The sequence below is a fragment of the Taeniopygia guttata genome, chromosome 37 (assembly GCF_048771995.1).
Source record: "Taeniopygia guttata chromosome 37, bTaeGut7.mat, whole genome shotgun sequence".
Taxonomy (NCBI): domain Eukaryota; kingdom Metazoa; phylum Chordata; class Aves; order Passeriformes; family Estrildidae; genus Taeniopygia; species Taeniopygia guttata.
In genome coordinates, this window is record NC_133062.1 from 4,677,833 (window position 1) to 4,693,663 (window position 15,831).

The following is a 15,831-nucleotide window of genomic DNA, read 5'->3' on the forward strand; positions in this document are numbered from 1 at the left end:
GAAAGACCCCCAGATGCAGCAGTGGGAGGCAGATATTGTGGAGGTGGAAGGCTCCCCTCAAATAGCTGAGTTGGCTGCTGTCGTCAGAGCCTTTGAGCGATTTTCTGAACCTTTTAATTTGGTAACCGATTCGGCATATGTAGCTGGCGTAGTGTCTAGAGCGCAGGATGCTGTCCTGCAGGGTGTGTCCAACGAAGCCCTGCACAAATTGCTCTCGAAACTGATTCAGCTAGTCTCCCACCGAGAGCAACCCTTTTACGTGATGCATATCAGGTCACATACCAACTTGCCAGGGTTTTTGGCAGAGGGCAATCGGCGTGCCGATTCTCTTGCTGCCGCCCCAGCTCAGGTAGCACCGCTCCCAGATAAGTTCCAGCAGGCTAAGATCAGCCACCAGCTTTACCACCAGAATGCGCCCGGGCTGGTCCGGCAATTCCACCTCACCTGTGACCAGGCCAGAGCCATTGTGGCCACCTGCCCGTCCTGTAAGTCGCTCCCCCTACCATCGGTGAGCTCAGGGGCAAACCCTAGGGGTCTGAGGTCCTGCGAGGTATAGCAGATGGATGTTACTCACATCCATTCCTTTGGGAGGATGAAGTACGTCCATGTCTCCGTGGACACTTTCTCTGGGGCAGTCTTTGCTTCTGCCCACGCAGGGGAGAAAGCCAAAGACATTGAAAAGCATTTGATACAGGCCTTCGCTATGCTGGGCATCCCTAAATTGATAAAACCAGATAATGCCCCCGGGTACACATCCAAGGGATTTGCCAGCTTCCTGCAGCAATGGGGAATAGAGCACAAAACTGGCATCGCATATTCCCCGACAGGTCAAGCCATGGTGGAGCGGACTCATCAGAGTCTCAAACGTATGCTGAAACAACAAACACCAACTATGAAAGTTGAGTCCCCCCAAGTTCGACTCGCGCGTGCCCTCTTTACACTGAATTTCCTAAATTGTTCTTTTGAAAACCTCAACCCATCAATCACTAGGCACTTTGGCAACCACGGGCAGAGCAAGGTTAGGGAAAAACCGCCAGTGCTCATCAAAAATCCGGAGACTTGGCAGCTGGAAGGGCCCCACGAGTTAGTCACCTGGGGACGGGGATACGCTTGCGTGTCCACGCCCTCAGGCCTGAGATGGGTCCCCTCCAAATTTGTCCGGCCATATGTCCCCAAACACCAGACTAATAAGAAAAAAGATCCTCAGGTGAAGCATGCAGCCCTCCGCAGACGGAGAAAGTCTCCTCCCTTCCTTTTTGACTTAACACCTTCTCTTTCAGAGCCTTCCCTTTCACCATCCAGTTCCCTGGACTCACTCTTCCCTTTTGATTTTAACCTCCCCTCCCTGGAATGCTAATTAATGTTCCAGTTGTTTTCCAGATGCAAGCTTCATCCCTCTCGCAAGTGACTGGCTAAGGTCGCTTTGAAGGATGAAGCCTCACAGGTCAAATCCAATCCATTTCAGAACACTCATTGTTCTTATTATAAGTTTTAGTAATGTTAAGGCCATCAATTCCACCGTGCACATCAGCCACGCCGTCTTCGCCGCCCCATCAGAGCTGACGCCGCTCGACGTAAACAGCCAGAAAAGCACCAAGCAGAACACCCAGAGGACATCGGGTTCAACAATGGGGAACAGGACTGTAAAATCTCCCATTTAAGTTATTTTCCGTTCTTTTCTTTTGAAAAACAGAAGAGGGAGATGTGGAATTGTGTTATTACATGTTTTAATATGTATAATTTCGTTCCATGTACCCCCCCCACGCTCCGTAGCGACCCCCCCGGGTTTTCCCATCTGTCCCCGCGGTTTGCCTTCCCGGGAAAGTGCAGAGTCATTGTGTTTACATCTCAGGCCATCTGTCAGTCACGCGGTGGGGTCGGCAGACGCCCTGGGACCCTCCACCTGTCCATCCCCCATTGGATGTACCCCTGCACCCCACTGCCCTCAGACCCCCCGTGGCGTTACCCCATTGGCTGCCCCAGGTTTCCCCTGTTCAGTACTTAACCTGCGTGCTGCTGCCGCCCCGCTCCCCCGCCGCGGCTTTTCTCTCTGCCGGCCCCCGCGTGCTGCTGCTGCCACCACCGCCACCGCCGCTCCGGACGAACCCGCCGCGGCCACTCCGCTCCGCTCCGCTCCGCCGCTGCGGCCGCTGCCGCCGCGGCACTCGCGTGTGTCTGCCACGGCGCCGCGGCCCCGCGCGCCGCCTCCCCTGGCTCGCGGCCAGCTCCGGAGCACGCCGCCCCGCCCCTGATCGGCAAGGCGGCACGAACAAACTCCAGCACGGCACACCGCAGTCTTTTCGGTTTTTGCTTTCCCAACCAAGCCGCAATAAACCCGGATTCTACCACCGGGAGAAAAGTCTCTCTCCTTTTATTCGCTGCAGGACTCGCCTTTTGTTCCCAGACCAGCCGACGCCCACGAGGGCTCGCCGGAAAAGACAGAAATTGCCCGCGCTCGCCTTCCCCCACGGAGCTAGCTGGGACAAAGGGGGGGAAAAGAGAGCACTACGGCAGCCCTGTGTGAGGTGGGGCTTGGGAAATAAAATCTCTCTGTTGCCCCATGAACTCGGGAGGAGCAGTCTTTGTCTCCTGTGCCCTCGCTGCACCACCAGACCAAAGAGATGTTCACCAGGGCCCTCCCTGTTTGTGGCCGTCCAGTGCCGAGCTGAGCAGGCAGCCAGTTGTGTTTGCACGTGAGCTGCCACAGGGAGACACACAGCAGCTGGAGATTTGAATAGCAGGGCTTGGGCCAATTCTTTTTCTTTCAGAGTGCAAGAAAGACACAAAAGCACAAGGAAACATGACAGTGTTTCGGTGGATTCTCTTTGTCCTGTGAAGTGGAGTAGCTGTTGGTGTTTCTGTGCTGCTGCTAATCCCTTCCATGAAAGAATCATTCTGGGAAGGAGCAACAACATCTGACACGCACCAAGTGTTGCCACCAGTTGCTCCAGGTGCTGCTACCAACAGCCCCTGTAGGACGGAGCACAGCCCCCAGTGCACACCAAAAGCCAGGGAATCTCAGGAAAACGGGAAACTGGACAAGACAAACGCAGATCTGAACCAATGTGGTTAATCAAATGTTCTCCGTTTATTCGAGATAAGATGGTAGTTTATATAAGCTTCTACATCGTTTACAGAAACAAAGGCACTCTGATTGGTAGGCTAACATTGTTCACCTTTTCCTTGAAGTGGCTTGAGCCTTACACTATAAACGTATACTAATTCACACCCAGACAGCCCAGTGGTCCCCGTCACACCTTAATACTATTTCTATCTGTGCCACAAGCTCTGAATTTCTAACTGCGTCAGAGGCTTGAAGGCCTCACAAGGCCCAAATCTGAGGCCTAGACTGGAGTAGCTCAAATCTCATAACTCATGTCCTCTTTCTCTGAAAAATGCTGCAACACACACCAGCTTTGGCTGCCCTCTGGCAGAGAAGCCCTTTTGGGGCACAGGTTTCTGGGGCAGCAGACGGGCACCGGTGCTGCCAGGGCTCGGGGGAACTCTGCTTTGGCGGGGACTGTGCCTCAGCGGCTGATGTCAGCGCTCCCCAGGCCCCAGGGTCAGAGCAGCATTCCTGCCCTGGCCCACACGTTCCTGGTCTGTGTCACACGGCCGTGCTTAGGATGGCCACCACGTGGGACGTGTCCCGAGGAGGCCGTGCCAGCTTCTGTACAGGGCCCCGTGCCCTTCCCGCCGCGGCTGCGTCGGCAGCTGCGGGGGCTCCTGCTGCTCTGAGCCCGCAGAGCAGGGCAGCGTTTGCTGATGGTCTGAGCCGTTCCTAAAGATCCTGTTGGGCTGTCTGACACACCTGGGGCAAGGCATTCCTTCCAACCTGGGCCACTCTGGGGGGGCTGGGGGTGGCCCCAGGGCAGGTGGCAGTGCGTGCAAGGGCCCTTTGTGACACGGTGCAGCATGGTCACCGTGGAATGGAACGGGACAGGGTATCCAAGGGCCCTTTGTGACACGGTACAGCATGGTCACCATGGAATGGAACGGGACAGGGTATCCAAGGGCCCTTTGTGACACGGTGCAGCATGGTCACCGTGGAATGGAACGGGACAGGGTATCCAAGGGCCCTTTGTGACACGCTGCAGCATGGTCACCGTGGAATGGAACGGGACAGGGTATCCAAGGGCCCTTTGTGACACAGTGCAGCATGGTCATTGTGGCATGGAACGGGACAGGGTATCCAAGGGCCCTTTTTGACATGCTGTGGCAAAGGTGTTGGCAGTGACAAGGCCACTCCACAGTGCTCGGTGCACGCGACGAGACAGGATGGAGAGAGCGGTGCTGTGAGGAGCCCTCGCACAGCCACTCGTTCCTTGCTGACCGGGAGCTTTCCCAAGATATTACTCCTGCAGGTGACCTCGTGGCCAGACCAGAACACTTGGTGACCCCTGGCCTTCCCGAGGCATCTCTTCTGCAGCTGCCCTTGAGTGCAGATTGTGGCATTTGCTTTGCACAGTCCTTGACAGGAGTCTCCTGTCCTTGTGGCTGGAGCCCCCAAGACCAGAGTGCAGGACTTGCTGTCCTGTAGCCTTGCCCAGACTTCACTCTTGCAGGTACCCTCAAGGCACAACTGCAGCACTTGCTGACTGGGACCTTTTCCTTTTCACCTTCTGCAAGTAGCCATGAATCCAGGCAGTGACGTAGAGCACAGACCTGCGAGCGTGGCCAAGCTGGCCTGGGGGAAGGAGGAGAAAGAAGGCCCTGGAGCTGCCCCAGCACAGCAGCCTGAAGAGGTGGAGCAGTTCCAGCCACTGCAGAGGGGTGAGTGGCAGAGCTGGGTCACAGGGCTGGTGCCTGCAGCCAGCTTGGCCCCATCCCATCCCATCCCATCCCATCCCATCCCATCCCATCCCATCCCATCCCATCCCATCCCATCCCATCCCATCCCATCCCCTGGGGCCATGCCCATGGACAGGATGGAATAGGGGCCGGGCAGACACCCCACAGCCGTGCTCCATGCCCTGGGGCGTCGCGGGGCTGTCCCTGCCTGGGCAGCGCAGGGCTGGGCTGTGTTCTCCGGCCTCTCCCGCAGCCCCTCAGCTCGGGCTGCGCTCGCTCTTTGCCAGGTGCAGCCGTGCAGCGCACACGAGAGCAGGAACGCACCCGTGGCCGCTTCCGCAGAACAGCGCAGGTACCTGCAGCCATCCCCACCTGGGCTGGGCCTGCTGGCACTGCTCAGCCCAGCACTGTGCTCGGAGCACTCCATGCAACATCCCGGGCTTCTTGCCCTTCTGCTACAGATGGTTTGCAAATTCATGAAGAGGATTTGGGAGGAAGAGAGCAGCATCATGGGCACTGTGGTCAGAGCGTACTCTCCCATCTTCAAAAGCAAGACCAGTGCTGCCCTGCTGGATATGCTTGTGGTTATGCTTGTGGAGGAGGGTCCTTCCAGCCCAAAGCAAGTAAGCAGCCTGTGGCCTGCCTTTTCTCCTCCCAGCAATTGCTTGGTCTCCCAAGCCACGCCTGCTGCTCCCTGGAAGCCTTTGAGGCCATGGCAGTGTGGTGGCAAGGGAAGCACTTCTCTGGGGCAGCTGGGCACATTCCCTCCTCTGGCAGCTTTCCAAGTCTCCCCTGCCTTCTCCAGCTGCCTGCCATGGTGAGGTACATCCTCGTGGCCAATGAGTTTCCTGAGTACAATCTGTACAGGCTCCTTCTGGATCTGACAGAGGCACAGCCCTCTGACGTGGTGATGGCTCTCCTGCATGTGGCCCCAGTGTGTGACAGGTACGGGGCCCACGTGTCCACAAGGCTCAGCAGCCCTTCACCCTGTACAGCCTGTCCCAGGTGTCTGACAAACAGAGAATTCCAGGGCCCTCTGGCTACTCCCTTTGCCAGCCCTGGCCCCTGCCAGCCCCCCCGCGTGCTGCCATGCTTCCCCCCTGCCCCTCAGGGGCCAGTCCCCACAGGGCTGGGCTGCTTGCGTGCTCCCAGTGAGGGGCAGTGGGCAGAGGCAGGGCTGGCAGAGCAGCTCAGCTCCCCGCTGCCACCCAGGCCATGCTGCTGTGTCCCAGACTCCTCTGAGACAGAGCTCTGACCCCACAGAGCTGCTTTGGCCATGTGGAAGAGCATCATGTGCTCGCCCAGGACTGCAGAGCCGGCCATGCTCGAACTCCTTGATGTGCCGGGGAGCTGGCCAGAGCACAGCACGTGCACCTCCGATGGGGACCACACGGCTGTCCTTGCCCTGGCTGTGAGTTTCTGCCTTTGCTGGCCCCAAGGCCACCCCTCCAGCAGCTCTCCATCCTCCCTCCCCCACGGCGTCTCCCTGCCTCAGGCGCTGGGCTGAAACCTGGCCTCGGGGCAGCTTCGGGGCCACCAGGCCCGGTGCTCCCCCTGCGTCTCTCCGGGCCTCTCCCTCCCGTGCTCGGGCCCTGCCAAATGGACACCTCGGCACTGAGCGCTGTCTCGGGCTGCTCTGTCCTTTGCAGGCAACTGAGGTGATGTGGAAGATCCTCCAGTTGCCCTGTGTCCCACAGATGATGACCGTGTATTTCCCCCACCTGTTTGTCCATCTGCTCTTCCAAGTGCTCTTCAGCACTCTGGATATGCCAGAGGAGGTCGATACCTTCTGGAAGGGATGTCAGCAGCAATACGGCCTTACCACCAGCCCCAGCAGGTGCTCCATCCCAGTCCTCCTGTCCTTGCCACATCCCTGGGCAGGAGCCAGTGCTCCCAGTGTGACCTGGGCTTTGCTCTGCACACAGGTTTGCAGTGCGGACCCTGAAGTCCCTGCTCTGTCAAATGCAGCACGAGGATGTGGTGGTGGCAATGGAACACAAGTGTGGCTGGGACACACTGCTCTGTGCTGACACCCACCACTGTGCTGTGGGTCTGCTGGGCAGGTGAGACCCCCTTCACACTGCTGCCTCTGACATTTGTGCTCTGTGCCTGGGGTGCCCCACACAGTCCCTGTGGTCATGGGCCAGAGGGCCTTGTCACCGAGGGACAGCCAAGCAGACTGAAAAAGGCTGGGAGAGGAGGGTGCCCACAAGGAGCCGCCTCCCAAATAGCCCAGGGCCCCTTGCAGGATGCTGGGGAAAGACCAGACCTCTGTGAGTCAGTCCTGGGAGAGGTTTGTCCCCCTGGCCCACAGTCTTGGTTACTTTGTCTCCTGCCAGGGAGATGTCCTGTGTGTCCATCCCCTTGTGCTCTCGGATCGCTCGCTACCTGCTCCGGCTGCTCAGCACACAGGAGCCACGCTGGGAGCTGCCCTCCCTGGCGTTCTTTGTGGAGGTGAGCCTGAAGGCCAGCGCTGCCTCGCTCAGCTGCCTCCCGGCTCTCTGCCCTCTCTTGGCCGCAGTGCCTGGGACGGAGCCCGCGCCCTGTGCTGCTGCCTGGGCTCAGCCCTGTGCGGTTCTGGGCTCCCGCCGGCCGGTCCCCTGTCACTGCCCTGTGCCTTTCAGGTCCTCGAGTGCCTGGAATTGAGTGAACGCGATGCTGACAGAGTCCTGCAAATCTTGTCAAGGCACCTGAGGAGCGAGTGCAAGGAGAGGCATCACCTGGCGCTCAGGGCCCTTCTGGAGCTCATCAATGATCCCTCCATGGTGAGAAGGGGGCAGGGCAGAGGCTGCACTCAGGAATGCAGTCACTTGGGCTTGGCTGGGCTTTGGGTGCTGGGCCAGCTGCTCCCAGCTCTCCTGCCTCCCGCTTCAGCTGCCCAAGTGCTTTGGCACAGCCCTTTGGCCTCTAGGCCCTGCAGCAGCAGGATGGCATTTCACAAACTTGTGTTCCTCACAGAGAGAAAAAATGTGGAGCCTGACTGAAAGTTTTGTGGAGCTCCTGTGGGATGTGGATGGAGAGACAGTTAGCATGACAGCCATGCTCCTCAACTTTATCATCTTGGACAAGGACATGCTGATACCCAGCCCCATCACACTGCAGCTGGTTGAGGTGCTTCTGCCACTCCTTGACCACATAAGGCTCACTGCCCCCAGCCACAGCCACTGGCTGCTGCCCAGACACTTTGTGCCCTGTGGATTTGCAGCCCTGCACAAAGCTGAGCCCCATGCAGCCAATGCTGAGGTCTCTTTTTCTTCCCTTCATACAGGACAATAGCTAAGTGCAGCTGCTCTCCATACTGCTCTTCTGAAGAGTGGTGACACTTCCACAGGAAAAGGAAAATGAATCCCTGAAGACACACGTGCACCAGAGCCTGCTGCCACTCTCCTTCCACTGCCATGATGAGAACCAGCGAGTGGCAGAGGTGAGGACTCGGCAGCTGCTGCTGTTCCCCTGGCAGGGGCTGGGCTGCCTCCTGCCCTGGCACCTCGCAGGCTGCAGCCTCCTCCAGGCCCTGGCACAGGGACGGGTCCTGCGCCCTGGGCTGTGGGGCCATCTCCGCGTCTCTGCTGCTCTCCAGGCTTCTCAGGAAACACTGCTTTGTGCGGCCAAGTTCCTGAAGAGGACGGAAAAGCTGCTGAAGAACCAGAAGCTGTGGAAGTTCACCGAGTGCCTGGTAAGGAGGGCCGGGAAGCCGCAGCCCCAGCCTGGAGAAGCCCCCTGAGCGCGGTGCTCGGTGTGCGGGCTGGCAGCTGTGCCCCTGCCTGCTGCTGCAGCCCGAGGCCGCGCGGGCTCTGCTCCAGGCTCCTGCGTCCCGAGCCGGGTGCCCATGGAGCCCCGGCCCGGCGGGGCTGCGGGGCCAACCCTTCCCTCCTGCCGCTCTCTGCAGCTGGCAGAGGACAGCAGCAGCGTGGCCGAGCACCTGCGCCGGGCCCTGCCCTACCTGCAGAGCCCACAGGAGCCCCTGCGAGAGGCGGCCGTCAGGTTCATGGGTGAGCCACGAGCCGGGCCAGGAGGCCGTGTGGGCACAGGGCTGGCAGCGCCGCTGGCAGGGAGCTGTGCCGCTGGGCCTGACAGGCTCTGTGTTCCCAGGGATGGCCAGGCAGAACTTGAGGGGACAGCAGGAAAAGCTCCAGCTGATCCTCAATGGTGAGATAGGGCAGCGGGCCGACAGCGGGGGCTGGCGGGGCGAGCTGCAAGCCCTGCCCCGGCTGTGGAGAGCTCTGCTCTCCTAGGTAGAGTACACAGAGATTTCAGGGACACGTGGGGCATGCGTGGCCAGCAGCTTCGGGCTGATCCCCTTGGTCCCTGATCCCTCCCGGCCATGGCAAGAGCCGGCTGGGATGGCCCTGGCAGGGCGGGCTCCCCTCGGCTCCCCGCAGAGTCAGGATCTGACCATGGCTCTGCTCCTCTCTCTTGCAGCCCTTCAATGCCTGACAGAGGATGTCAGTAGTGCCATGTCAGAGCTGGCACTTCAAACATTGCATGTGCTCCGGGCAATACAGAGTGGGCGATACTCCATCTTCCAGAAGTTGCAAGATCATACAGCCCTCTGCGATGTCACACGGACATCTCTGTGATGTAACACAGCCCTCTGCGATGTCACACGGACATCTCTGTGATGTAACACAGCCCTCTGTGATGTCACACGGACATCTCTGTGATGTCACACAGCTCTCTGTGATGTCACACGGACATCTCTGTGATGTCACACAGGATCTGTGAAGTCACATATCCCCTGTGACATCACACAGCACTCTGTGATGTCGCATGGATGTCTCTGTGATGTCACACAGGATCTGTGATGTCGCTCATGACCTGTTATGCCACACAGCCCCTGTGATGTTACACAGATCTCTGTGATGTCACACAGCCCCTGGTCTCTGACTGTGGTAATTTATCTGTCTTCCAGCCCTTGAAGCCATGAGCGAAGATGACAGCCCATCCTCCACTAACCTGGAAATTCAGACAATTTTTGGACAAAGATGTGCAGAACTAAGGTCATCTGCTGGATTCAGAGAACCAGGGTCCCAAGCAGAGTACCAGGAGACAGTGAAGAGAGCAGCAGGACTCAATGTCACTGGAGCTCCAGGCACACCTGATGCTGGCCACAGCTGTGCCTGCTGCAAGCTCCCATAGCTGCTGCCTTCCCCCTCCCTGTTGACAGCTCCTCCCTCCAGCCCTCAAACGCTGCCCATTCCCTTTTTTTGGCCCCCATCTCATCCCTTCCCTTTCCCTTCCATTAATAAACAATTTGGTTTCTCCCCCTTACCTGCATCTCTGTGGAGCTGAAGCGGCGCAAATCCCGGGCCCTGGGACACACAGGCCCCTGCTGCTGTTCTCTTCCACGCCGTGTTCTGTGCACACACACACAGAGGAACAAGGGCAGATCAGGCTGGAAAGGTGCCTGTGCTGAAGGTGCAGTTCCACAACCCTGTGGAGTTGCAGATCTTGCTGAGCAGCCTGGAGCCCCTGGAATTTGGAAGAGCCGAGCTGAGTATGCTCTGAAGGCAGCTGTGAGGGATTCCATGGCAAGCTTCCACAGAGGGCAAAGGAGCTTGGAATGCTGGAAGTTTTCCGGAATAGCTTCCTGAAGGCTCAGCAGTGCTCCATCCCCGCACAGGATCAGGGAGAGGGCAGAACCAGTGACCATCCGGGCTTAGCAGGGAGCTTTGGGTGTGCCTGAGAGCAAAGGAAGCAGCAGCGCGGTGCCCCAGACTGGGACGCGCGACCCTGCCAGTGCCCGGAGCGCTGTCAGGCAGTGCCGGGATCCCGGCTGTGGTTCTGGTGCCCACAAGTGAGGAATGGCAGCCCCAGGCTCAGAGCCAGTCAGAAAGCCAAGCAAGTGAGAGCAGAGGGAGGGCACCCTTCCAGTCTCTCTTGGGCATGGCCACAAAACAGCCCCTGCTGCTTCTTCCTCCGCCTGTGTTTGGGCTGTGCTGGTGGCAGAGGCAGCCAGGCTGTGCTCTGCCTTCCAGAGCCTGTTAGGAGCGGGCATGAAAAGCGCTGTGTGCACAGCGGAGAGGCCTGGAAGGTGCTGGCAAGAGCGTCCTGCGGGAGCAGGGCTCTGGGCTCTGGCTGGGAACAGCCTGGTCTTGGTGCCGTGGGCGCAGGCAGGAGTTGAGGCAGGTGAAGAGGCACTGAGCAGCTTGTGTTTGTAGAGGGCCTGGGGCTGCATGTCTGAGCCTCCACCTGGAAAGGCACTTGGGGGAATAGGAGCTAGAGCTGGAGTGCCTGTCCTGAAAGGACATGAAGTCCTTCAGCCTTGCCAGCGTTTCTTAAGGGTGTGTTGGTGTTGAGCAGAAAAGCTGCACATTTGGGGAAATGCATTTGGAGGACAGGGGCTTGCTTCTCAAGGAAAGTGCTTCCCAGGGAGCTCCCAGTGAGGCAGGTGCAAGTGTCCCCCTTTGGCTCTCTGTGCTCCTTTCAGTCCTTGAGGCCCGCTGCACTTGGCAGAGGGGCAGGGCAAGGGAGAAGGCTGTGAAGAGCAGGTTTGGCATCCACCTGGACCTGCAGGGACCAACCCAAGCACCTGCAGCAGCGTGTGTTACCCCCCCTTTGGACAGAGGGGTGAGCAGAACCATCTCTGTCCATCTGTGAGCCCCTGAGCTCTCTGTGGGCGCTGTGAATTAAAAGGCCTTTACACACTCACGTTTCACATCTTCCCTGTCTGCTGTGTTTCAGCTCTTGGCAAGATGCATTTGCCTCCTGCTTGCTGGGAGCTGCTGTGGCCCAGGGCCAGCACAGAGCTGGGCTGGGTGGGCCAGGCAGCGTGGTGGAGAGTCTTGGCTGATCTTGGTGTGTGCCTGGCCTCAGAAAAGGCTTGGAAGGTTTGCCTCTCAAATGTCCTGCTCACTGGTCTCCCTGTGCATCTTGGAGAGCACAAGGGAGGCATTTCTGGCAGCTGGGCATCAGCAGGCCTTCCAATGGGGGCGTGTTGTGGAGCGAGCCCAGCTGAGATACCCTGAGAGGAGCCCAGGGCTCCTTGCTCCTCTCTGCTGGCCCGTGAGCGTCTGTCTGCTCTCGGGATGGCCCTGGCTGTGTCACGGGTGCTGCGTGGGCACGAGACAGCCGCTCCTGTCCCGCTGGGTCCCAGCAGGGCCTGGCAGCTGTCCTGCATCCACGTCAGGATGCTGGCCAAGAGAGGCCCTGGAAGCTGAGGCAGCTGATTTGAAGCTTCTGCAGGTGCCAACAGGTCAAGGCCAACAGTGTTCCCTCAGGATACAGCATTCCTGAGGGGCTTCCCCAGAGCTGCCTGGTGCCACCCACTCCTTGTGGCACCAGTTGCTTTCCTGTGGAAGGTTCTGCCTTCCCCAAGAGCACAGAGGGAGCTGGAGAAAGAGCTTGCCAGGCTGCTCTCCATCCTTTACCAGCAGCCCTGGGTGAGCAGAGTAGTCCCAGCTGAGCGCAGATGTGCCAATGGAACAGCCGTGCACGGGAAGGCTCAGAGGGAAGGATGATCCAGGATCCATAGGCCTGGCAGCCTGAGCTTGCTCCAGGGGAAGGCCTTGGGGCAGATCCTCCTGAGTGCCATCCCACGGCACGTGCAGGGAACCAGGGGGTCTGCTGGAGGGTGGGAAAGCTCTGCAGAGGGACAGGGACAGCTGGAGGTTCTGGTGGGGTGTGGGGGGCTTGTGTGGGAGTTTAGGGGGGTGGTGTTGGTGGGGTGTTGGGGAAGGAGTTGTCTGGAAGGTGAGAGGTCTAGGCTGGAATTTGAGTCAGTTTGAAAGCAGCATCTGTGATTTGCACAGCTTTGGTTAAAGAGGGCTCAGCTCTGTATATCTGTGAATATCTGTGACTTTTCCTCTTCATGGTCCTGACTCTCCTGCAGGGAACAAGGGGGGAGAGCTGTACTTTATTGGCCACTTAGATATCTCTACCAGGGGAAGAATTAGCCCCTTTTCCTTCTACTCAGAGCTTTTATATTCCTTGAGAAAGTTAGGATATTATCATCCCTTCATAGAAAACCATTTGCAAAGCAAAGAATGGCCCTTAGTTTTTCCTTTTTTTTGTGTAGTGTTCTGTTCTGTAAAGTGACCCTCAGTGGATGAGGTTAAGGCAAATGAGTTGCTGCTTTGAGATGGGAAGCAAAATTCCAAATCTTCATCTCCTCACACCATCCCAATTAATTTGGGAAGTTTGCACCATTTTGGAACTACTTGAGTTGTGCAACGGGAGTAAAACTTTCCTGAACTGAGGATTCTTACTTGCCAGATTCTTCTGTTCCTTTGCTGTTAAGGTGTTTTTGTGCTGAAGGCAATAACTTCAACGAGAAAATAATTTCAGCATGCGGTAAGAGCTTCTGACAGAGACCAAGTGTTGCCAGCAGTTGCTCCAGGTGCTCCTGCCAACAGCCCCTGCAGGCAGGAGCACAGCCCCCAGTGCAGGTGGGTTTGGCTCCCTCTGGCACAGAAGCCCCCCAGGGGCACAGGTCTCTGGGGCAGGAGACGGGCACCAGCGCTGCCAGGGCTTGGGGGTGACAGCTCTGCTTGGGCAGGGACTCTGCCCTCACCTGCTGATGTCAGCGCTCCCCGGGCCCCAGGGCTCAGAGCAGCATTCCTGCCCTGGCCCACAGTTCCTTGTGTGTGCCACACCCGCGGGTTTAGGATGGCAATGGGCTGGGATGTGTCCCGAGGAGGCCGTGGCAGCTTCCATGGAAGGTCCCATTCCCTTCCCAGCGCGGCTGCGTCGGCAGCCCTGGGGGCTCCTGCTGCTCTGAGCCCGCAGAGCAGGGCAGCATTTGCTGATGGTCTGAGCCGTTCCTAAAGATCCTGTTGGGCTCTCTCAGACACTTGGGACAAGGCATTCCTTCCAACCTGGGCCACTTTGGGGGGCTGGCGGTGGCCCCAGGGCAGGTGGCAGTGCGTGCAAGGGCCCTTTGTGACATGGTGCAGCATGGTCACCGTGGAATGGAACGGGACAGGGTATCCAAGGGCCCTTTGTGACACGGTGCAGCATGGAACGCAGCCGAGTGTCCAAGGGCCCTTTGTGACACATGGTGACACAGGAGCTGGTGGTGACAAGAGCATACCACAGTGCTCGGTGCACGCGACAAGGACAGGACTGGACAGAGCAGTGCTGTGAGGAGCCCCTGCACAGTGCTCATTCGTGTCTGACCCGGAGCTTTTCCGAGGTGTTATTCCTGCAGCTGACCTCGAAGCCAGACCACAGGACTTGCTGACCTGTGGCCTTCCCGAGGCTTCTCTTCTGCCGGTGCCCTCGAGGCCAGAGCACCATCCTTGACAGGATTCTCCTGTCCTTGTGGCAGGAGCCCTCGAGACCAGAGCGCAGGACTTGCTGTCCTGAGCCCTCCTGAGGCTTCTCTCTTGAAGGTGCCTTCCAGGCACGAAAGCAGGACTTGCTGACTCGGAGCTTTCTGAGGCATCTCTCCTGCAAGTAGCCACAAATCCAGTCACTGACATGGAGCAGAGACCCCCGAGAGTGCCCAAGCTGGCCTGGGTGGAGGAAGAGGAAGAAGGCCCTGGAGCTGCCCCTGCACACGAGACTGTGACACAGCAACAGAGTGCGAGGCACAGCTGCGGGTGCTCCCCCTGAACCTCAGCTCTGGGACCACTGTCTGCCCCAAGCTTCAGGGGCTGCAGGGGGAGCCCAGCTGGGCTCTGCCCTGGGGCCATCCTGCAGGGACAGCTGCACACAGGGAGCATTCCCTGCCACAAAGACCCAAGCCAGGGCTGCAGGGCAGCTGCTCCAGCCCCGACTGCACTGCTGAGTGCTGTGCTCTGGGGCTGGGGCTCCCCGCACAGGGGACTGCATTGGTGTGCCAGAGGAGACAGAGAAGCTGCAGCTTCAGCCTAACTGAGGTGGGTGTGTGGGCTGGGAAGAGTGGGGAGGCTCAAGGGGATTCACAGAGCTCATCCTGCTGCAAGGACGAGGAAAAGGGAGTGGGAACTCAGCAGTGAGGAGAGCTGGGGGCTGAAGAGCAGCTCTGAATGACACTAAAATCCCACCGGACCTCTGAGACATTGCTGCTCCTCAGCCAGTGACAGGATGAGTCCCTAAGCCTGGGGCTCGGCCTTCCTCATGGTGAAGGGCACCAAGGAAGGCAACAGTGTGATGGAGACTGGAATGGGCTGGGAGCTCACTGGGGGAAAATAGGGAGCAGTTGGGAAGTAAAAGGCAGGTGGGGGAGAGAACAGTTCAGAGAAGGGCTGAGCTACAGCTTGAGCAAGCTGCAAAACGTCATTTGGGGTCATCCCAGATTGATTTCATTTCAGAAGTTATTGAACAAGTATATGCTTTGAGTGGTGCCATGTTTTCCCTTGGAGGTGTACACTCTGCAAACTTGAGCTGTGCTGCTGAAATGCTCAAGCAAGTCTGTGCTGCAGGTCACCCCATTTCTCCTTTGGCTGATTGTGGCACGGTGCTGAGCTCCAGCAGAGCCCTGGCAGAGCCCAGAGCAGCCTCAGCACCCGCAGAGCCCGGCTGCAAGGAGAGAAACCAGAAAGCCCCGTCTAAAGCCAGGGAATCTCAGAAACACGGAAAGCTGGATAAGACAAACGCAGGTTCAAACCAATATGGTTCATCAAGCGTTCTCCGTTTATTCAAGATAAGGTGGTAGTTTATATAAGCTTCCACATAGTTTACAAAAACAAAGACACTCTAATTGGTAGGCTAACAAACACAAGCTGCTCAGTGCCTCTTCACCTGCCTCAGCTCCTGCCTGCGCCCACGGCACCAAGACCAGGCTGTTCCCAGCCAGAGCCCAGAGCCCTGCTCCCGCAGGACGCTCTTGCCAGCACCTTCCAGGCCTCTCCGCTGTGCACACAGCGCTTTTCATGCCCGTTCCCAACAGGCTCTGGAAGGCAGAGCACAGCCTGGCTGCCTCTGCCGCCAGCACAGCCCAAACACAGGCGGAGGAAGAAGCAGCAGGGGCTGTTTTGTGGCCATGCCCAAGAGAGACTGGAAGGGTGCCCTCCCTCTGCTCTCACTTGCTTGGCTTTCTGACTGGCTCTGAGCCTGGGGCTGCCATTCCTCACTTGTGGGCACCAGAACCACAGCCGGGATTCCGGCACTGCCTGA

At 58.4% G+C, this 15,831-nt stretch overlaps 2 protein-coding genes across 2 annotated transcripts in view; one reads left to right on the forward strand and one right to left on the reverse strand.

Moving 5' to 3' along the window:
• LOC140681563 (uncharacterized) overlaps positions 1-15,831 on the forward strand; it is a 305,451-nt gene that overhangs the window by 124,070 nt on the left and 165,550 nt on the right. Inside the window, 1 exon segment of the mRNA XM_072921495.1 lies at positions 7,131-7,145. Within this exon segment, the coding sequence (XP_072777596.1) occupies positions 7,131-7,145 (15 nt within the window).
• The window catches only part of LOC140681562 (uncharacterized), a 422,013-nt gene that overhangs the window by 50,726 nt on the left and 355,456 nt on the right, over positions 1-15,831 (reverse strand). The gene's annotated exons all lie outside the window — the stretch shown is intronic.